The sequence below is a fragment of the Pteropus alecto genome, unplaced genomic scaffold (assembly GCF_000325575.1).
Source record: "Pteropus alecto unplaced genomic scaffold, ASM32557v1 scaffold21, whole genome shotgun sequence".
NCBI classification, from domain to species: Eukaryota; Metazoa; Chordata; class Mammalia; order Chiroptera; family Pteropodidae; genus Pteropus; species Pteropus alecto.
Window position 1 is genome coordinate 7,411,456 of NW_006436282.1, and position 23,206 is coordinate 7,434,661.

At 36.6% G+C, this 23,206-nt stretch overlaps 2 protein-coding genes across 3 annotated transcripts in view; one reads left to right on the plus strand and one right to left on the minus strand.

Annotated features, from left to right (window-relative positions):
- Positions 1-950: 950 nt before the first annotated feature.
- On the minus strand, positions 951-7,543 carry NDUFA4 (NDUFA4, mitochondrial complex associated). The gene is made up of 4 exons (XM_006911946.3): positions 7,380-7,543; positions 6,192-6,280; positions 5,490-5,550; positions 951-1,168 (listed from the first exon to the last, which is right to left on the minus strand). Exons 1-4 carry the CDS (start codon positions 7,419-7,421, stop codon positions 1,112-1,114), a joined length of 249 nt encoding a protein of 82 aa, XP_006912008.1. The 5' UTR covers positions 7,422-7,543; the 3' UTR covers positions 951-1,111.
- Positions 7,544-22,642: 15,099 nt separating this feature from the next.
- Positions 22,643-23,206, plus strand: part of PHF14 (PHD finger protein 14) — a 171,952-nt gene continuing 171,388 nt past the window's right edge. The window contains exon 1 of one of the 2 annotated variants that reach the window (XM_006911949.3): positions 22,643-23,128. In XM_006911949.3, the coding sequence (XP_006912011.2) occupies position 23,128 (1 nt within the window). In that variant the 5' untranslated portion in view covers positions 22,643-23,127. The remainder of the gene's footprint in view (positions 23,129-23,206) is intronic. The other variant, XM_025046830.1, reaches the window with a different exon arrangement.

The window sequence follows — 23,206 nt, forward strand, 5'->3', positions numbered from 1 at the left end:
TCAAAACCACGTGTTCAAATATCCACATTTGACTAAGAAAGAACTTGAGTAATTTAACTAATACAAGTCTTAGTTTCTTAAAGATTTTATTTGAGATTATCCATGTAATTCAAACATTTAGTTTAGTTACTGGCATGTAAATGTGCTTTTATGACCTTTTTAAACAAAATATTTCTATATTAAAATCCAAAACTGTCTCAAATTCCTCAAGTTTCTAAGATGTAATGACTTACAAATACACACCTATATGAAAACTTGTTATGAGACAAGCTTAATTCTTGATTAGTCATCATTGAAATATTCTGCTAATTGGATCATTTGCAACTTATCTAAATGGTGTGAGCCATGTTAACCAGCAACATCAATTAGCACATTAATATTTTCTCCAACTGAATTCCAATTCCACAGCCCATTATGAAAAAGATAACTCTTTCACATTTTCCCTATCTTAAAATTGCTACTAATGTACTTCTTTTCCTTTGAAAACCTGCCAAGATTCATCAGAAATTCTCAGGATCTCTTCTTGGCCACTAGCTCCATGGTTAGCAGTGATGGACTCAGATTCAACTACAATCCCTGGCAGGACCACAGCCACTTAACCTTTAAAATCTTCAGCAAGGAGAATGCCATGGTAAAAGCAATTGTTAACACTGCACATACTTCGATATCAGCCAGTAACAGAAATCCACAAGTTTGCATTTTGCTACTGCCGAAGAGGCTTGAATATTCTTCCCAATCTACTTTTGTATAATTTCCAGTTGTTAATTGTGCTCTAGGGAAGTTATGGCCTATACACAAAATGCAAGTGTTTTACTGAAGAACTTAAAATCTTATTTTCAAATTATACAAATACATAGAAATTCAAAAAATTTCTTAAATTCTAGTATTTATTTCCTATACCCTAATTATAAAGTTCAGAGCAGATTTTCAGCATTAAATAGTGAGACATATCAAGTTTCAAACATTTATTAATCAGTGTAAATCCCAACAAAATACACCAACACGATTTTGTGCATTTGGAGGGGGAAATATTTCCTTCTTAAGTGGATAATTGTGCGGATGGCTTCTGGAAGACCTTCATTCTAAGCAGCTTTATAAAGAAACATTTCAGTTAGAAATCTGGACCTTCTTTCTTCAGTTTGCTGTAATCTACATTCACTGAGTAGAACTTGGAAAAGAAAAAAGATATTTTAGATAATCTATCAAATATACATAGATGGTACAGAAGTTTTAGAATTATTTTTATTCAGATTTCTATAATAAAATTAAAGACATGAAAAATTTTAAGCATATTTAACAATGTAAAAGTCATTCAAAGAAAGACACTAAAATTCCAGTCCTTTAATAATGGTTGTGTAAGGTAAAACTATTTAATCTACCACAGAAGAGCAACGTTAGTGTAATCTTTTAGTCAGAACCTATAAAAAATTCTGTTTCAAAGTGATTAAGAATTCCTTCTGATATGTATTTCCAATTCTAAGTTTTTACTTCCATCTCCACTAAATATACAAATGAATCTCCAACAGAATAGAGGAATACCAAGCAATATCAGCCCTACTTTGGTTAGCAAGATGTTATAAATTAGATAGGAAAGATTTATAGTAACCAAGATAGGCTAGTAATATAAGGTAATGCTTTGTTGTATGGTGTACATAACTTTTTAGACACAAATTGAGTTGCCTTGATGGTTTTCCTATCACTTTCTAAGCAAGACTGCATCAATATCAAACTGACAACTGACCACTTCTGGTACAAAAGCTTTTAAATAATACTGTATTTAAATACTATATATTTGGAAATTTTGTAATGTCCAAATTTTTTATATTCAACGGAAGTTAATTTTAGAAAAAAATTGTACTATGATTACTTTAAAAAATTGCCTCTAACTCCCAACAAATTTTTTTTAAATGATTTATGTTGTAAACTGCTCTAGAATTTCTGAGGAAACATCTGGATTTGTACATAATCCCAAATAAGGCTGGAATCTTGGGTTTACTCATTCTTGTGCCAAAGAACACTTAAGAGATTACGCTATAATTACTTGAAGACTACATTATTTAACTCCAAAAGAACCAAACTGCAGAATTATCAACATTTTCTTCAGGGTTTTTTAAGCAGGACGTTCATACATCTGTATCCATTATTTCTTCAAACCCTTTGCTTTGTCTCTAATTGAAAATTTCTTATTTACTTGACTTTTTAAAAAAGGAAAATTTCCAGGTTGTAAAGCTTATCCTTGAGATACATATACATACACAGACCTTTAGTCAGAGAAATATGAATAAGCCATAAAACAAAATTTTTTGTTTTGACAGTATTCTCTTATGAAGCAATTAAACCTAGATGACACTTAAAAAAAAATGCTGTGCTATTATGAACAAAATATTAGATGGAATATCTATAAAAGGAACTGCAGGTTATATATTAAGAACAAAATAAACATTTGCTGGGTTCTCTTAATAGATGCCAGGCACTGAGGGCAGAATGCTTTGTTTATCTTAGTTAATTATCACAACCTTACTAATTCTTACTTTACAAAAGAGGCAATTGAAAATCAAGTTGCCAAACACTGAATAAGAAGCAGGACCAAGCCCCTACATAATATCGTTGCCATTTTCTCAAAACTAAGCAGGCTTCTGATGTATTTGCTCCTATTTGGTTCCATGTGCCAGTATCAAAATTCTCTGCTGAAGTAAGTTTCAAATGTGTTTTATTTTTCAGCTTCCATGTCCCCATTCTTCTTCTCAATTTAATGGAAGCTACGACCTTGACGTCTCTGTAACAGTTGGGAAGGCATAACACATTCTGATTTGGGTTTAGGATATTTTATTCAGTTGAGAAGTGTGGCTGGGCCTTTAATGCTTAAATCTTATTTTAGCCCTCTCTGTTGTTTGTATTAATTAGCTTTTGCTAGACTGCAAAGTGGCAACAAAAATCCCCCATATCTTCGTGGCTTACAACAATAGTTTATTTTTCACTCATACTAAGTATCACTTATAAGCTGACTGCTCCATGTACTCTGTTCCAATCCAATCCCGAATGAGTAATCCTTAACTGTCAATTTTGGTCTCGTGATAGATGAAAAAGAACAATGCGGGGAACCATGCACTGGTTCAGAAGTGGCAGATATCACTTCCTCACTTACAATTTGCCAGAGCAAGTCATGCCACCAAACCTGATGTCAGTGGGCCAGAAAAACAAATTATTTTAGGTGAGGGGCACTGAATGATAAAATAATCTAGTCTACCTCACTGTTTGAGTTTAGAGCAGTAGTAGGCTTTATTCCCACTAGGCTCACTAGTTTCTGGCCTTGGTTTCCTTTTGTTTCTGCTTGCAAATCTCTCAATTCCTCTACAAGCTTATCTCTTGGCAAATACAGCCAGCAATAGTCCATTAACATCCTGTTTTCCAAATTTTTTTTCTCTAATAACTCTCAGACATATGGTCTACTTTCCAAGTTATATGAGGTGACACTTTATCAAATATTTTGCCACTATGATTCATCTTCCCAGTTTCTATTATCAGCGTCATAGCTATTCACAGCCCAACCTAACCATATGCATTCGACTTTTGTTGCAGCAACATTCCATTTCCAATTGACATCGCCTCATACTTGCATGTGTTATCATGTTCCAGAGCTTCATTATCAAAGTCACCTGGGGAGCTTTTTGAATTACACATACCCAGAGACTCTAATATGCTCCTTGGTGGAAAAAGTAAGGCCTGGTTTTTGGGTTTTTTTGTTTTGTTTTTGGTTTTCTTTTTAAAAGTTTATTGGATCTGGAATCATTTTCTCTAGAATGGACTTAAAATTATGAGAGAAAAATAAATCATGATGCCTGTTTATCATTTATGAGGCAAAATCAGATCAGTTGGTTCAGTTCAGCGTTGCCAGCACATTTCTGTTTCTTGGAGGGAGATCGGTTTAGAGATTTGGAAACCAAATCATACTCTGAAGGTTAAATGGAAAGCTTATAACAGCAAAAGGTGATAATCATCTTAAAAGTTGCTGTTAGCGGTAATGACAGCATCCATCTCCATCACGGAGGTATATCTGCTAAAGGATCTTGGACACTCATTGGTCAGGGTATCTCTTCTTGAAGGTTTTTAAACAAACTGCTATTTCTCTCTTTGGATGAAGCAGCTTCATACAATGGAAAGTGCATAAGTTAGTTACATACTTTAAATAGGTAAGTTGTATGGTATGTGAATTATACTCTAATAAAGCTATCCTGTTTTTTCTTCTGTTTATTTGACATTGCAAGGGTTTGTCTTTGGTACACAAAATTCTTACACATAAGGAAGCTTATGTTTGGGGAAATAAATGGTCTCAGATTTGTGACAACATGGATGGACCTTGAGGGCATTATGCTAAGTGAGATAAGTCAGAGAAAGAAAAATACTATATAGATATCACTGATATGTATAATCTAAAAAGCTGAACTTGGAAAAACGGAGTAGAATGTTACTAGGGAGTGAGTATTTGGAGAGACGTTGTTTAAGGGTACAAACTTATAACTAGTAGATAAATAAGTTCTGGAGATCAAATACACAACATAGTGAAATAGTCAACAAAACTGTATTATAAACTTCAAAGTTGTTAAGAGACTAGATCTTAATTGTTCTCAACACAAAAAAGGAATAATTATGTGATGTGATAACAGTGTTAGCTAATGCTACTGTTGTAATAAAACTGCACTATATAAATGTATCAAACCAATAACAAACCAACATGCTGCATACCTCCAACTTACACAATGGTATATGTCAATTATATCTCAATAAGATAAACAAATGGTCTCAGTCCACAAAATCATTCTTTGGAAGAGCAGTTTCACAAACCCCTCTTCAAGAAAGATGTTAAAAAGTTTATCTAGAAAGTTCATGGTAAAATTTAAGTTTCAACTGACTTTCATTTCTTCCAACTAATCATCACATGAAATATCTCCACCACATTAATAAGAAAGAAAAGTCAACCAAAGCAATCACTAGACTAATGATACTCAAAGTGTGCTCCATGGACAAGCAGCATCGATATTCTCTGACACCTTGTTAGAAATGCAAATTCTCAATCTCCACAACAGACCAACTCAATTAGAATCTCTGCAGAGGTACAGCTGAAGAATCTGTTTTAACAATCTTTTCAGTTAATATCTATGTACATTGAAGTTTGAGAACCACTGCACTAGACTAAGATCTATGAAAATGTTAGAATAGCTATACTATCTCTCCCTTTTTATTCATCGAATCAGTAGAATTGAGACATATCTTAATCTCACGTCCAGAGTCTAAAGACTGAATAAAGTCCTTAGAAAAATATAGTTATTAGAAAATTATGCTATTTTAATTTCAGAAAATGATCTAGCAGCTCTTCAAAGATCATTATAATGGAATTTTACTTGTACATTCAACTTCAAAAAAACCCTACTCCCTGATAAAATTTATTAAAACATACTTTCCAGCAATTTTGAAACAATTCTGTAGCTTACCTTGTATTGCTCATTGGGACCCAGTTTGTTCCAGGGTTCTGGGTTATTCTTTCTGTCCCAACTAAAATAAAACATTGTAATTGTTATAGTAATAAAATACTATTTAAAATAGTTTTGCACTTCTTAAAAGCTAATATTTTGAATAAATCAATCTAATTTTCTATTAGGTGAGGCATGGTATTTTCACTATAAAGTTGAGAGACAAGATCTCTAACAAGGTAGAACACAGAGACTCTTGGGGCAGTTGTTTAAAAACAGTTGGCTGTTTTTAAAGTTTTCTATTTCATCAATGAAATGATATACAGAAAAGTGCATAAACTAACAATGAATCAACCTTTTTTTTCTTGCTTGTTTTCCAACTTAAAAAAAAAATCCTTATTGTTGGAAAGCTGGCAAAAAACATTTATATGTACCAGCACTCCTGATTAAATATTTTACAAAAAGTTATTATTATCTCAATTTTTATGACATTACAACATAGATATTAGCAGTTCTCTACTGATAAGAAAATGAGGCTCAGAGAAATTTAGATGATTTTATGAACCAGGAAAAGTAAATAACAGCAGATTAGGGATTTGAACTTACTGTGTGACTACAAAATTCAGGTTCTTTCTATTAGTGGATGTTAACTCCCCAGAAAGACTGTGGCTCCTAAATCAGCTTGATAAACCATCAAAGTTCTAAATGTTTTTAAGTACTTACGAGACATCTGGGTTGAATAATGCCAGGCGCAAGACATACAGTGCTGCTCCAGTACCTCCAGCTCCAATAAATATGAAGAGTGGGATCAACTAGAACCAAATACAAAATAGACAAGTATTAATAGTCATCTTCAAATATCTAGATACTAATAACGAAAAGGCTACAGTAGTTTTTACACACTAATTCCCAAGTTTCAAACTGCTATTTTTTGATTGTCTTAAAATTTTAATAAAGGTAGACCTTACACTGAGGTAACATTTCTTATAACTATGTTCAAAAGAAATGGAATTTCCAAAGGATGTGAAGATGATTCTGGTTTAATATGAGAAAAAAAAAATAAATTTAAAAAATTTCCAAGAAAATATATCAAGTCTTCTCAATTTCTCTAATATTTATGCATCATTCCCATTAAATTTCCCGGCTTCCTGTATTTCGAGGCCTGAAAAACAAGCTCTTGGCAAGCCTACTTCTATATATGCATTATGAAAAACACAAACATAGTAAAATAAAGAGTCTGAATGAGCAAAGAGAAATACACCTATTACAAATACAGATTTTAGACGTAATCTCTGAACACATACTGCTACCAATGCTTAATGCTTAGTCAGATAGTTGGATTTAAGATAGAGATTAAAGACTAGATGATTGAGTTTTAGGACCACGGCAGGTAGAAGTGCTGGGGGAAAATGAAACATACGAAATAATGTAACTGCGCTTAATCTACGCTATCGAACTCCGCCAAAGTGTCAAGACGTAAAGACAAACTAAGGATTCCAAGATCAGAGAGCCTTACATTTGCCACAAGGCCTGGTGGTGCAATGCAGTGAGTACAAACAATATCCTTAACAGCACAACAGATGGGTAACCTGACCTTTGCTGGTCTCTAACCTACACGGTGCACTATTTCTCTTCGTCCCAGCAATTCGCAAGAAGACGCAGCCACTAGAATGTTCCAACATTCACTAGTTTATTTTCCTCGAATGTATCCCTCACCTTCACCCCGCCAGCCCTAAACCCCACAATGCACGGCGTAGAAGGTCAGAGCTCAAGGGCCTGGGACAACTGAGTCCAGCCTCAAGGAATGAACGATAAGTGGCTGTAAAGGAAAGCTTCCAGAGGATTGGAGGTAGCCTCAATCCGACACAGGTTGGACCCGTGAAGACACTGAGAAAGGGGTCACGAACTTACGCTTGGATGCTTCTTGGCCTGACCGACGATATGGCGGAGCATGGTTGCGACAGAGGTCTCGGGTGCGGAAGCAAAGAAAAACAATACTGCAAGGCCCGGAACCGGCTAGACTCTGCACAGATGATGAGCGGACTTCCAAAGTCACCCAGGACCTCCTATCTGAAGGACCCCTGGCTGAGAGGGCCGCCTGCGGCAGGAGCGCCCGGTTGCGGCTGTCTTTAATAGTGCCTGCATTATCCAGCGCCTGTCGCGTCTGCTCTAACCTGGCCAGACCTACAACATTCCACTCCAAATTGAACACTCTTATTCCTGTGAAGTATATAGTCCCAATGGGTAATTTTTTGCGTCGAAAACTAGAACATTTGTATTGACTAGACAGGCAGTTGCTCAGGAGGCCACGCATCGAGAGATGGAGGCGGGCGGGCGGACGAACAAATGGGCCGTGAGCTCTGCGAGAGGGGTCCTCCTGCTAGGCGCCTGCGAGCCGGTTCTGCGGGAGGAGGCGCTGGGGCGCGCGTGCCGGTCGCGCGCTGGCGGCTCCTGAGCGCCGCAGAGGGAGCTGAGAGGCTCTTGTAACAGCTGAGCGCCGGGCGCTAGGAGGGCAGGTCAAGTCTCTTGCCGCTAAGGTCAACGACTGCGGTTTAAGAAGACTGCAGCTGCTTCCTGGCTTCGACTGTCTCTTATGGGCAAAGGTTCAAAAAGTAAATGCCTTAAATATGGCAATGGTTCCGTCCTGTAATAGCTAAGCCCTTAGGTCCTGGCCCTCAATTGAATGTTCAGACCTACAAAGACCTTTGCGACATTGCCATTATCCCCTCTCCCTGGGCCCAAAATTGAATTCTTAAAATATATTTTAAATGATCGTGTCCCTACACATAATATTTTCCAATATTCCAGTAAATTTTCATTTATCTGTCTTTTAACCCTAAAGTCTTCCACGGGTCAGATTTTAGGGGGCTGAGGATAATGAGATTCCCTCCGCCCCCAACCTCATGTATAGCTTAAAGCGTTAATCAAATGATACACAAATAATTGATACTGGAAAGAGTAGGAAAATGCTCCTCCGAAAAAGTAACATTAGACCTGAAAGAGGAGTAGACATTAGCCAAGTAAAAATGGAGGATGAATACACACACACACGTACAGATGTACAAAACAGAGGTCGTAGGTGATATGGTCTGAAGCTAGAGAGATCTTTGGAGTTGATGATGGAATTCTGCTATGGTTGGAACTTTGAAGAGGGATAGCAAAGTGGGGATCAGATCTGCTGGGCCAGTAATCACACGTCATGAGTTTAATACTGAAAGCATTAGGAAGTTAAGGAAAAAAAACAAGATACTGTGGTTATAAATGATTGCTTTATATGTGAAGAATGGATTAGAGAGATGAGCATAAAACCGGAGGGACTGGTTAAAGAGCCAATGCAATAGTCCATGTGTGAGATAATGGTAACTTGGACTACTGTAGGGAATGTGATGATGAAGAAAAGATTACAGAGATATTTAGGAGGTAGCACCAGTAGGGTGCTTGGTTGAATATGGGGAATTTAGGAGAGGGATGAGTCTGAGATAATTTCTTCAGAGGTTGAGTTTTGACCAGCTGTGTGCACGTTGATGCCAATTATTGAAGTAAGAACAGAGAATGATAGGTATGTAAAATCCAAGTGGATTTCAGTAGGGCACAAGAACAGTCTAGACTAAGAGAATACATTTAGGGCTCAGTTTATTGATGGGAAATGAAGTGGTATGACTGAAAGACATTGTTTAGGGAGAGAAAGTAGAATGACCAGAGAGACAAAGGACATGGAACTGAGGAATTCCAACATGTGATGCTTGAGAGAGAAGACGTGGCCGGTGAGGTAAGAGGGAAAAAAAGATAAGTGGTGATTATTAAGGTGATATATCATGAAGGTTAGGAGGACTTGTGTCTTTTTTATACATTTAATAACTCTTTATTAAGTACCTACTCTGCACTAGGCACTGTTCTAACAAGGAGATAGCAGTGAATGAGAAAATTGTTCTGCCCTAATGGAGCTTACATCCTGGTTGGAAAAACAAACTATAAATAAACAATTAAGATAATTTAGACAGCGATAAGCCAATAAAATAGAATAATGAGAAAGACAAGAACACGGGGAACTGGAGGAAAGGTTACTTTACTGAGAGTGGACGTGGAAGGCCTATCTGAGGGGGTAATATTTGAGTTGAATCCTAAATGAAAAGGAGTAATCTGGTGAAGATCTAGAGGAAGAACATTCCGATTGTCGAGAGAAATGGTTGAGATTAAAAAAAAAAATGCTCAAGGGAGGCCAGTGTGGCTAGTCCATAACAAAGAAGAGTAGAAAGTAAATGAGGTCTGAGAGGTCATAAAGATCTGTCTGACATTGAACTTATAGACTATGGTAAGGAGTATTGGCTATGTTAAAAAAAATTATAGAAAATACTTAGAAGTAAATATAGAAATCTAACAACAGTAAGTATAGGTAGGTTTTCAGCAAAGAAGGTAGAAGGAGAAAGGCCTCTCTTTGCAATATTTTATTTTTAATAACAGTTGATAATAAAATAATAGGTATACTGGAATACCACTGTTAATAAGAAAGTAAAATCTAGTGGCTTACTTTTTCTTCACTGACCTCATTTCTAGAGGTAACTATAATATAGGTAATCAAATGATGCCTTTGGAAATGTGAACAAAGTAGGGTTAAGGAATATAAATTTTGTTAAATATTAACCAAAATGTCAAGTTGTAAAAGTTTAAATTTTACACATTAAATTAGGGGAAAGAATCTGTGATCTACATTTTAAGCAAGGATTGGAAGAATACAAGTGACGGTCTAGAAAATGACAGTGTAGTAGACGATACATATTGTAAAAATAAATTTTAGTTTCAGAAGTAGGACTGGTATTGGGGTAGACTATATTGTATACAAATACCTGCTGCCTCTCCTGGAGATATCACTTACTTGCCTCATTAATGCCAAGTTTAATACGATGACTTGCTTTATTAGCAAATGAGATGTGAAAAGTAAAATGTGTCATGCACAAGCAGAAACTTCAAGAGCCAACATATGTCATATTCTCTCTTTTCTGTCTGCCACAAGATTAGCAGTGTTTTAGACAGAGGCTTGGTGTCAGGGTAGAAATACCTGAGTAGAGATATGGCTGATCTGCAGTAAACATGTATTGAAAATGAGAAGTAAACCTTTATCATTGCAAGTCACCAATTTGAAAGTACTGTGTTACTGCAGCATAACCTAACCTACTCTGACTGACACAGAAAGTGTGGTAGCATACTATTATAATAAAAATGCTAAAATATGTGGCATTTGATTCAGGTCCCAGCAACAGATGACAAGGCAACTATTACGAGCTAGAAGGATGGCAATATGTGTTTATACAGTGATGGAACAGTTCTCAGTTAATTGGGAAATGGTTAACTCCCTGATGAACTCTTAGCTGTGAGTAAAATGACAGGCAAAGGGTATGTTAGCAGCATGTGTCAATTACTATTGGCAACATTTGTGAAGGTGTTAAATAAAGAGATGGACTCAGAAAATAGCTGGTCATTTTGTAAGCTGTAATGACAGGGAATAGAGAATCTAGAAATTTAGAGACTGGCATGGTTGGAAGGTGGGACTGATTCTTATCTCCACTGTATAAGATAAAAATGAAAAGATGTTTAGCCAAAACATCAATTAAAACTTCAAGGTAATGACCTATTCAAGAATGTAGCCATCACCTCGTTGAAACATCTTGGTAAGTTAAGGTGTCTCAGTAAATCATTTCAACTGAACAATTTGAAAGTCCAGACAAGTAGATAAGGGTGTAGCTCTCTCAACAAAGCCTGGTGGGATCAAGGTGACTGAGTTAAATCTAAAGAAAGAAAGTAATCTCTAAAAATAACTGTGTATATGGCCTTACATGGATGGAGTTGACTGGAATCAAATGGAAGAGAAGTAGACTGAGTACTGCTAAAAGAAACATCAGCCTTGGTATAAAGAGACTGTGTGTGAGATGTGAAACAACACTTAGAGTCCCCAATCTGGAAATGAGAAGCTGCTTGAGAGATGTGCTCATCTTCCGAGGAGGCTCTGTTCTATAATATCCCCCTTAGTGGACCTAAGGCAAAATTTCTCAGAGAGTGAGACAGGAGCCGCAGAGAAGAGTGGACTAGAACTAATCCCCAGAGAGCAAAATCAGGGCCTATTCAAGGAATATCCCACACTTTCAGTCAGCAGCAACTTCTGTCTTGTGAGATTTCAGGACCAATGTGTGTCTTCCATTATTTCTCTTTCTGAATAAGATTGTTCATTGTGGTTATCTAGTCCATGTTCCACCATTGTATTTTGCATGTCGTGAGGCAAATAACTGGACTTTATTATTTCATAGGTCTCTAAATCAAGAGGAGACACACCCAAAACAAACAGATACTGCAGCATCACTCATGGATCATGGGCTTTGAGGTGGCAATAATGATAGTCTTGTACTTTTATTTATCTTCCTTGGTGTGGAAGGTGAGTACATTTTGAAAGAGGAAAGGAGAAGGATCTGCATGATTGTATTCAGAAGGGCAGACTGTGATAGATTGTCATTTTGTTCACAAATATTTAATATTCTTCCTGGGAAAAGATTATATTTTTATCTCTCTGTTTATATCAGGCTCAGCCATATGACTTTATTTGGGCAATAAGAATACAAAAATTAAAATATTAATAATACAGAAAGAAGATGGTAGGGCCTGCGAAGAATTTAACGAAGACTATGATCTTTGCAGAATGATCAGGTGAAAAAAGAGAGAGATTTACATTTCATATAGATGAAATAGCCTGAGTAAGGCAGAACAAATGAAACTTTATGGTGTAAGTACATAATGTGTAGGAATTGAGATGAATTCGGTGTGATGGGAGCTTATGTTGCATAGGGAGGTGTTATAGGAAATGAAATGGAAAAAGTTAACCCAGATTTTTGAGAATTTTAGATTTGGGGCTTTATCCTTTAAGCAGTGAAGACTCATAAAAAGTTTTGTATCTAAACACAGGATAAAACAACTGCAGGGAATAATATCTTAATAAATGAATTGGAGCTGTTTTTTACCCTCCCCTTCTGAGACTTATGCCCTTTGGATTTCTTGTTTCTTTGTTTAATTTTATGAATGATTTTAAAATACAAAAAGAAAATATAACTATTAGTTGTCCAAATGAAATGTAAATTGTACAGTGAATAACTCTAAAAAAATCTAGGCAGTATATCAATAGCACCCCCCCAAAGATGATCCAGGTTTCTTGCATAGTTTCTCTGAAGATTCAAGCCTAGAAAATTCTGGTAGGTGTAGTGATTATGTATTGTTATTAATGTATGACAGTAAAGAAATAGCTTCTTTAGAGAGAAATAATTTGATAAGTGAGCCATGAAGTATAATTATATTAATGCAAATTGAAGACAGAATCTTATATTTTTTACTCTGTTTGCATTTAGGCATTTAATTATTTTTCTAGCAGATAAATTGACAACTGAGGTTGTTTCTCTGATAATACAAATACAAATTATACCTTCACTCACTAATAAAGATTCTGCACCTATTCTTAATCTAAAAATAAATATGTTCTTCCACTAGTATTGTGGTTACTTAGCATAAACTGTATTTAATTATAAAATTTCTATTAGAAAAATGAAAACATATTTTGGTCTGTGAAAATTTACTTCCACTATTATAAATCTCAAAGCTTCACATACTGTCATCAGTTTAAAATAAATACCTGAAGCATTTTATGTGCAAAATTCAATGAATACTAAAAAGTAAAGAAACTCTAGCAATTTGAAATAAGTGGTACTTCTTTTCACTGGAATCTTCTAGTCAAATAATATTTTAGGAAAACTGTGTATTTACAATTTTTAGAAAATTATACCATACACCTAGGTCATCAGGTTATAGCTTTTTAAGAATAACTATGTTCTATTACTCTTCTATATTGCCATTTATCTCAGCAATATCTATTTTTTTCTATGAATCCATTCAGTCATTTGTTTATTAATGTATTTATTCATTAAATATATATTTAAAGTGCCTACTATGTATTGTTCATCATGCTGAGTGCTTAGGATAAGAAGAATAACACACTGCTGTCTTTCTTCAACATCTGGTAGTCTAGGGGGAATGAGGGTATAATTACAGAGCTTTATAATAAGTGCTACTATAGGTACTGATATATGACTTAGATTTATGGGTGTATAGTATCCATACCAAGACCAAAAATATGAATTCATTTTTGGAATGTTGAATCTAGGATACCTGTGAAATATCCAATTAGTGATACCCTGAATACTGGCAGAAACATCACTCGAGCTCAATAGTGAAGTTTGGTCTGGAGGTACAATTTAAAAGGATAGGGCATATCAGCGAGCTTGTCTATGAAGAATGTATAAGAAGGAATGTATAAGAAGAGGAAAAGGTCAATGTTAAAACCCTAGAGAAAATGAACAAAATCAGGTCAGACCAGGAAGAAGGAGTCAGAACAGAAAAATTAGAATAAGTCAGAAATGTAGGAAGATATACCAGGCAGGGTTCAACCAGAGAAACAGCTTCTAGGAGATATATATATACATATATATATATATATTAAGGAATTGACATGCAATTTGTGGAAGCAGTGTTTATTATTGTAGCCTGAAGTCATCAATGGAGGCAGTCAGGAAGGGAAGAAGGACATGAAGTGCAGAAGCAAAGACACATTAAATTTGTGAGAATGGGTAGAACTCATGAGGATAGAAAGACCCCATTGGTCTCTTGTTGTCTCCAAACTCTCAGATTCAATGATGTGGGTGTCCTGCAGAAGATGCTAGAGCCCTTTCTCATAGAACTAGACATAAAGCTAGCCCAGGAACACAGAAACTAAAGGAGTAATTTGGCAAGAACTGGAGTATTAAGAGGTGCCTCAGGGAATCTCATGTATTCCAGACATACTTCTTCTTACCCTTACTGAGTTGCAGTACCCCACTTTCACCTTGCTAATCAAAATAAATCACCCAAGCTAATTGAGTAATCCCTCTTATTTGCCTGTTGATTGATTGGCATGAGGAACTCAAAGTGGCCAGGTGGCATTCTCAGCTTCTAGTTTAATGGAATCATTGCCCTATTTCCTGATAGAAGTATTCTTCCCTCGAAACTAAGACTTCTGGACCAGTAAAACCACAGTTTCAGGGATGGTAGGTCAAAATTTCACTAGTGGATCACTAGGGAAAGTAGTAGTAAGAGGAGCCACTCCCATATTGCCTTGTACTACTGTCCTTCAGGGTCAATACAGTGCTACTAGCTGTCTACTTTGGGAAATTGACAGCATTTTGTATAGAGCCATGTATAAACCAGGCTCAACTATTTCTTCCTCAGTTAACTGGTCATAGGGAATGTTCCATATAACCATAGGTACAGATCGAGAGGCGAAGAGGCATTGCAGAAGTATAGGACATGGGCATCTGTGACACTTACACATGCAGCTTACTTATGCCTTCAGGACCTGCTCAAACTCATGATTTCCATTTGGTGATGGACTGCCGCTGTGCATATTTAGTCTTATGACTTTGTCAGACAAGACCCAGTTTATGATGGATAACTTAGCCTGGTAATTTGCTTCAAACAGCAGTAGATCTGCTAGGTTATACATTATCAGTCAAAGAGTAATTTTCATGGCATCCCAGACCTGTTGCAGGGACTTGCCCCAAACTAGCAGCTTTTAAGGTTGCTCAGCAAATGGTTCAGAGTAGCACACCTGGATGAGGTGTGCTTCCAAAATCCAAAGAAGCTCACATAGTCTTGTGCATCTTTGTGATAAGAAGAGCCAAATGTGGTAACTTGTCCTTTACTTTGAAAGGGCTATATTAATATGTCCCAGATGACTGAAACCCTGGAAATATTACTGAGGTGGCAGAAAACTGATTTTTCAGTCAGATTCACTTCCTACCAATTCGCTTACAATTATCTTACCAATATGTCTAGAATGGTTGTTACTTCTTTCTTACTATGTCCAATATACTATCAATGTAACTGGCCATAATGATTTTCTGTGGGATTAAGAAATAATCAAAGACCCTACAGAAGGGCTGCAGAGTTGATGTACCCCTGAGGTAATACAAAGTATGTTATCATTCAACAGAAAAGCAAACTACTTTTGATTGTTTTAATAACAGCTATAAATACAAAAGCATTTACCAGTCAAGATCAATGCACCCTCAGATTTGGTTCCTGGTGAGAACCCTCTTCTGGATTGCAGATGAAGGCCTTCTCACGTGGTAGAGAGAGAGTGTGTCCTCACGTGGGAGAGAGAGAGTGTGTGCTCTGGTCTCTCTTCTACTTATAACGACACTAAACCTGTAATAGGAACTCCACTCTCATGACCTCTTTTAAATCTTATTACCTCCTGAAGGCTCCATAACCAAATACCATCACATTGGAGGGAAGGGCTTCAATGTATGAATTTTTGTGGGACACAAATATTCAGTTCATAATAGCTATCAAACCTTCAAGGTGTAGATAATTCCTGTGCTATTAAATTTGTCCCATAACATCAAAAAAAAAAGAATCCTCCAAATTCACATTACAAAACAAGCATTAACCTCATAATAAAACTTGAAAAAAATAATCCACTCATGCTTTCTTTAATCTCCACCAGACTAATTACAGCAGTTATATTAAAGGAATATCAGCAAATACGGGGCCCAAGTAAAATATCATAAGTTAAAATTACTTGACTTTAAAATCATTCACAGACTCACTTTCGAGATTGGCAGACTAGATTACTCAGACAATGGAGACTGTGTTTTTCTATTCAAAGACATTGGAGAGTATGGTGGGTTGAATAATGCCCATTGAAATTTTATGACCACCCAGAATCTCAGAATATGAACTTATTTGGAAATAGGGTCTTTGCAGATGTAAATAGTTAATATAATGTCATAGTAGATTAGGGTGGGCCCTAAATACAATGACTAGTATTCTTATGAGAAGAGGAGGGGCCACGCAGATACAGAAACACACGAAGAAGAAGGCCATGTGAAGATGGAGGCAGAGATTGGAGTTATGCTGCTAAAATCCCAGGAACACCAGGAGCCATTAGGAACCAGAAGAGGCCGCGAGTCTCCCCTAGAGACTTTGCAGGAAGTGTGCCCTGTCGACACCTTGATTTCAGACTTCTGGCCTACAGAACTGTGAGAAAATAAATTCCTGTTATGTTAAACCACCCGATTTGTAGTAATTTTTATAGCAGTCCTTGAAAATTAATACAGATTTTAGTACCAGAAGTGAGGTGCTACTGTAACAAATACCTAAAAATAGGAAATGTATTTGGAATTGGTAGAGGCTGGAGGAATTTTGAAGTACATGATAGAAAAAGCACTGATTGCCATGAATAGATTATTGATAGAAATGTAGACATCAAAGGCATTTCTGGTGAGAGTTCAGATGGAAGTGAGGAGCACAGTAGAGAAAGCTCCTATCATCTTATAGAATACATATATTTTCATGAACATATATTGGTAAAAATGTGAACGTAAAGGTGCTTTTGGAGGTCTCAGAAAGCAATGAACATTTTATTGGGCTTTAGAGGGAAGGTGATCCTTGTTATAAGTGGCAGACAACTTGGCTGAATTATGTTCTATTTTCGGGTATAAAGTGGAACTTTTAAATGATAAACTGGGATATTTAGCTGAGGAGAATTTCAAGCAAAGTGTTGAAGGTACGGATGTGCTTCTTGCTACTTATGGTAAATGCAAGAGGAAAGAGATAAATCAAAAAAAGCGCTATTAAGCAAAATGGAGATTAGTTCGAGAGACATAAAAGATAAAAATGTCCAACATATATAAAATTGGAGTTCTGGAGAAGACTAGGAGACTTGAGTATATAAAAATAACTGGAGATATAATAACAAAGATTCTTTCAAATCTGATGTAAGATATCGAACTAAAGATTCAAGGCTCTGTTCAAGTACCATGTAAAAGAAAAACATTGTTGATGAGAGTATAAATTGGTATTACACTTTGAAAATGGTTTGACTTTTTCTACTAAAGTTGAATATTTGAATACCATATGATCCAGCAATTTCACTTTGAGATACAGACCCAAAGGAAATGTGTGCTTATGTATACCAAAAGACAGGAACAAGAATGTATATATAGAATCATTATTTACAATAGCCTGAACTTGAAAGAGCCAAAATGTTATCAAAGGTAAATGAATAAATTGTGGTACATTTGAGCATGTGTTTCCATAATGCAAGTGAACTACAATTACACACAACATAGGTGATCCTCACAAAAATATTACTAAAAGAAATCAGAAACCAAACAATACACACTATATGAGTCCCTTTATATAAAATTTTAAAATAGTGTTTGGCTAAGTACAATGACTATTCTTAGAGGCAGCAGGGAGTATCAGTTGAGCTCAAAAGAGGCTTATCTGCTGTTGGCATGGATGGGGTTTTATAAGGATGTTTGCTTCTTGATGATCCTTTGATCTATACATTTATTTATTTTTCACTTTTCTCTGTTATATTTTCCAATAAAATTTTGTAAAAACTAAGTTGTATAGATTTAGACAATGTTAGGGAGTTGGCTTATGTTTTGTCACTTAAAGATCTGATGGATTAAAAAGAACGAAAGGTATCATTTATGCATTTTTGTTTGTTTGAAAGCTTTTCCACCTCATGAAACCTCCTGTCTTCAACTAACCTCATTTGTCTGTCTATTACAATATAATATTGTAAACTTTATGTTGTTGCTCCACTGATGCTGTCTTCACCCATCTGCTTTGCTTTCTTGGGACTTGCCCCTTGTGAAACTCAGCCCTTAAGACTGCCATTCATATGCTCTGAAACATGATTAAATACCTCAGCTTGTCTAAGAGATCTGTCTAATAAACAGCTATTAAAACAAATTTTGAAGTACCCCTCTCTTTTGTCGTTGCTCCATGCAGAACAAATACTCATCACATTTCACAGTATCATGTTAATTTAAAAACAAACTATATTACAAGGTGGGTGAACCATGAAAACACTATGCTAGGTAAAGGAAGCCATATTTTTTTCCATTTATATGAAACGTCTAGAATAGGTAAATCCATGGAGACAGAAAGTAGATTAGCAATTGCCAGGGGCTAGGAATAGGGGAAACAAGGGGTACCTGATAATGTGTATGGGAAGTCTTTCTGGGGTCATGTAAATGTTCTTGAATTAGATAGTAGTAATGGTTGTACAACTTTTGAATATAATCATGAATTTTACAGCATGACAGTGTGAATTTTATGGTAATTGAATTATATCTCAATAAAAGTGTTATAAAAACTTAGTCCTCAGCTAAGCACCTTTTTAAAAAAATGTTAGTCTTACTATGTCTTAGATGACTGACTGGCTAGGCCACAAGGATAAGATGAAAATTTATTGTCATGATACTCTTGTGCATTTAAAATTTTTGTATTATGTATACGTACTCTTTTTGAAAAAATAATTAACTTATTTTTTCAATATCATTCTTTTGTTATTACAAAATTTTTACTCATGTAATACTAGATTATTGCTGCCTCAATCCTTGAATAAAATTCTATAGTCAGTATATTTTACATAACTTGAAAGGGTGATTACAAGTGAACCCTTTATTAGAAAACATTGAAATGATTTTAGAAGTACCTAGCCATCCAAAGTTACAGTTGAGAACTCTAATTTGAACCTGACTCCTACTCCTTTGTAGATATTCTGTCTTTTTTCTATGAGAACAATCTTTATGGGAGATTCTTTTGAAATTCAGAAATTTCAGCACAGTCTTTCTTCATCAATATTGTTTTTTCTCGAGTATCTCAGACATATTAATTATAGCAAAGTAAAATGATCCGTGGACTTCCTGCAAAAGATATCCTTTAATGATTATAAATGACAGCTATTTGGCTAGCTGCTTGCTCCAGCCCAGCTAAGTATTCCTTATTTCCATTCCTTATTTCTGTCATAACAAACATTTGTTATTAAAGGCTTCCCTGCAACAGGTACCTTATTCCAGGTGATCACATTTGATAATATAAGTATTTTACCATTGCATGCCATGGACTACTTGTATCTTATTTTCCACTGGTAACGAAGTCATCACTGTCTTTTGACCCACACCAAATCAAATAATAAATCTTAAATTCCTATTGTTGAAGTTTTATTTATTTATTTTATGAACACCTTTCTGTACCAAACACTGTATCAGCCAAGAGATTAATAGAAGAAATACAAACCATTCTGGATATTTTATACTGAAAAGAAATTTGGTGCATACAAAATCTTTTGAAAGATTGGGGCTGTGAACATCAGAGGTCCAATGAGATTTTTAGTTTCAAGATCATGCAACTGTAGCTGTGATATAGAAATCAGAAAACACATCCAGATATTGCAGCTGACCTTTTCCAGAACTACTCCTCTACCATGACCTTATAACTTTGAAGCTGGTGAGCAGAAGCTAGAATGCAGATTCTATTTTCACAGATGTTACAGCTTGCCTTGCTGGTGCTATAGCTGAAGGAAGATAATCTCTGCCTCCCTTTCACTTTCTAAATCTTATGAGACCCAGCATATGTGAATTATATAATTGTTCTAAAGGTTTTTAGAAATTTAGTTCTTCTCATGTTGTTAGTTTTACTTAAATATTTAATAATTCTTGATTGTTTCTATGTCTGTATACAGAGATTGTGTGGTGTTGGTAGCCAGAATTTGTATACCTTGCCTAAATGAGAAGCCCTGTTCACCTGGCAGACAGTGAATGCAAGTTCTATTTATAGCTGTCCTTGCTCTGATGGTTGTGGTGGGTTGGAAGAAGGTTGGTGGTGTGGTGAGGATGCATGTGAGTAGGCTCTCTTTTATGGTTTATGAGTAGTTTATGTGCTGGCTCTTCCTATTTCTTGTGGCAGTAGTCACTGGGTTCATTCTTTCTTCCTCCTATAAATGCGGTGCGCATTCTGGTAATTTCTGGAATCAGACTTCCTTCTTAGTAGAACTGAACTTGAATTTTTATTCTTGGGAAAAACACTGTTTCAGTTCCTTTGAAACAGGATTACTATGTGGCTTTTCCCCTTCTAATCTATTACTCAGCCTGTTGTCCAAAACTATACCTTTCTTACAGGCCTTGTTTCTAATTTGAGAGTAATTCAGGGAATTTACTGGAAAACTCACTTCAGTGACTTATCTTTTTCCCTTAGATGAGATTATTAGTTTCTTAGTTTGGTAGTTTTGTTGGCAATCTGAGTCTACCTCCACAACATCAATAACCCTCAAAAGTTTGCTGGCGACACTCCTCTCAGGTTTATAGCTGTCCTATGGTTTTATGCTTTTATTTCTATTTTTATATTTCTTCTGTGATTTCAGCAAAATTTGGGGAGAGTGGAAAGGTAATTCACATGTTCAATTACCCTTTGTGAACCAGACCTATTATCCTTAGACTTAAAACAAACTGATGCACTTTCCTGGCTGCTTTAAAACATGAATCAGGATCTACATCTTCTCCCTCAAACCAGATAATTCAATTTTCGTATTCATTTCTCTTATTTTACTTTCCCAAGCACGCGTATCTTTACCTCTAAACTTCTTGGATTTGGTTACAATCATAAGGAAAAGGATTGACTAAATATTATTTAAAATTTTGGAATGGGAGTTTCTACAGCGCTATGGAAAGGTTTGAGGGAACACATAGCACTGGTAGTTTGGGTCAGGTGACTAGAGGTTTAGAGAGATTGGAAGGGTTTACATTTTTAGCAGAGATGAGGAAGACAGAAAGATGAGGTAGACAGAAAGATGAAGTTGTAATATAATTGGTATAACTACTGTTTTGGAGGAATGTCCTGGGGGCATTTGAGGTAGTCCAGCTTTGAGTGAATCTGACTGGTCATAGTCTCTTAGCCCTGGGCATTTGCACGTGTACGTTCTGTGATCTGAAACATCTTTGTCTCCTTTTCTCCCTCCCCCAGGGCAGTTCAGATACTTTATGTTTGGATCTAAATATAACTTTCTCCAGGAAGACTTCCCTGAGTACCTTTTCTTCTCTTTTCATGTATACTTTTTTTTTCCCCTGGTAGCCCTTTTCACAATATACAGCAATTGTTTATTGGCTTGTTCGTATCAACTGAATCCTAAGCTCTGAAGAGGGCCAAGACAACAAATGTCTTGCAGAAAGTCCAGCCTCTATGTAATCATCCCATGAATTGTAGCACATATTTACTATTTTTCAAATTTAATGTTATAAAATTTAATTCCCGTTTATACAGCATTAATCACGTTTCTTTAAAAAGTAAGTTCCACTACTGAATTATATGACTTGATTCCTACACATTTAATTTACAGTCTTTCATAACACTGTATTTCCCCATATTACAAACACTGCCACTTAATGCATACTTGTGGAATAGACAAATGAATTGAATCAGCTTCATGAAAATCTTCCTCTAACTTTGATTTGGTGTTTTAAAAAGTATTAATACTGCTCAGATTCTAACACTTTAATATTGCTTTAAATGGGAAAAAAATGTTTGAAATTATTGAAGGACTGGCATGTCCTGTTGTACATACTGTTCTGATGTTTTTATGAGTTTAAAAATTTATCTTAAAAAATAAATTCTCTAAGTGGATGCAAGGCACTATTTCACATTCATGTGGACACATATTCTTAGTTAATGCAGAATATACTTGTGAGGGAATATTTTCCTCAAGACGTATTCTCACTTTTTCTTAGCAAAATTAAATACTGAGTATGTTTTATTTACATGGAAATGTCTGTCCACAGTACAATCATTCTAACAACAGTTAATTAATATAAGTAAATGAATGTTTTTTTTTCCCCTGATAGAGTTGTAATTTTCAAAGCAGTAATCAAACAATGTCTAATTTTAACGGATGCAGTTCGTGGAAGAAGCAGCAGGTAGAGTGTGGCTGTCGGTACTCAGTTTTTTGTTAGTGACTTAGGTTAGCAAACATCCCTTTGTGGAAAGTGTATTCTGAGTAAATCCTTAGAAAACAAAAACTAGAAACCAAAATTGACGTCCACGAATTTGGGCTAAGGGCGGAGCCTTACGGATTTGTGGGCGGAGCCGCTCATGGTCTGGGCGGGCTCTGTTCCCGCTCGGTACTACTCGGCTCCGCTCGGCTCCACTCGGCTCCCTGTCACCTCCTGTTCGGGTCTGTTCCGCTCCCCTCCTGGAGGGAGGGCGGCGGCGAGTCCAGCGCACGCGCTTTCGGTTCCTGCTGCATTTAGGGCAGCGCTCTGCCTTGTTTTCACTTCCTTCTCTTCGGAGCTGTATCCGGGTCGTTGCTTTCCCCATTGTCTAAGGCAGTCGGCCTTGGACTGTGCAAATCCTGGGGCTTTTGTTGCTTCTGGTGCAGGCTAATAAAGTTTTTCTTTCTTTTTTTTTTTTTCCTAACAGTTTTAACGGGGGAAATTGATTCCCCAGGGCTGCCGGATTGGCCGCGCTGCCTGGGCCAGAGGGCGCCTCTGCCCCGGGAGCGCCGTGGGAAGGGGCGCGAACGGCCGGGGCCGGTTCTACGAAGACTAAGGGGCGGGGCTGGGGGGCGGGAGGGGACCGCGGGGCTGCACCTTGGGACTCCCAGGGCCGGTCGGCTGCATCTCAATTTTAAATAGCGTCTTTCCAACTTGTTTCCGCGGTCTCTGTCCCTGACCTCGGCGCTGCCTGGGCTCTCGCAGCCTCTCCCTAGGTCTCTTCCAAACGACCACCACACGGATTCCTTAGTAAGTGTCGGAGGCCTCCGCGGGAGAGAGGTCCATTTCAGCCTGCTAGAAGTCAGGGCCAGTGGGAGACAGGGCGGG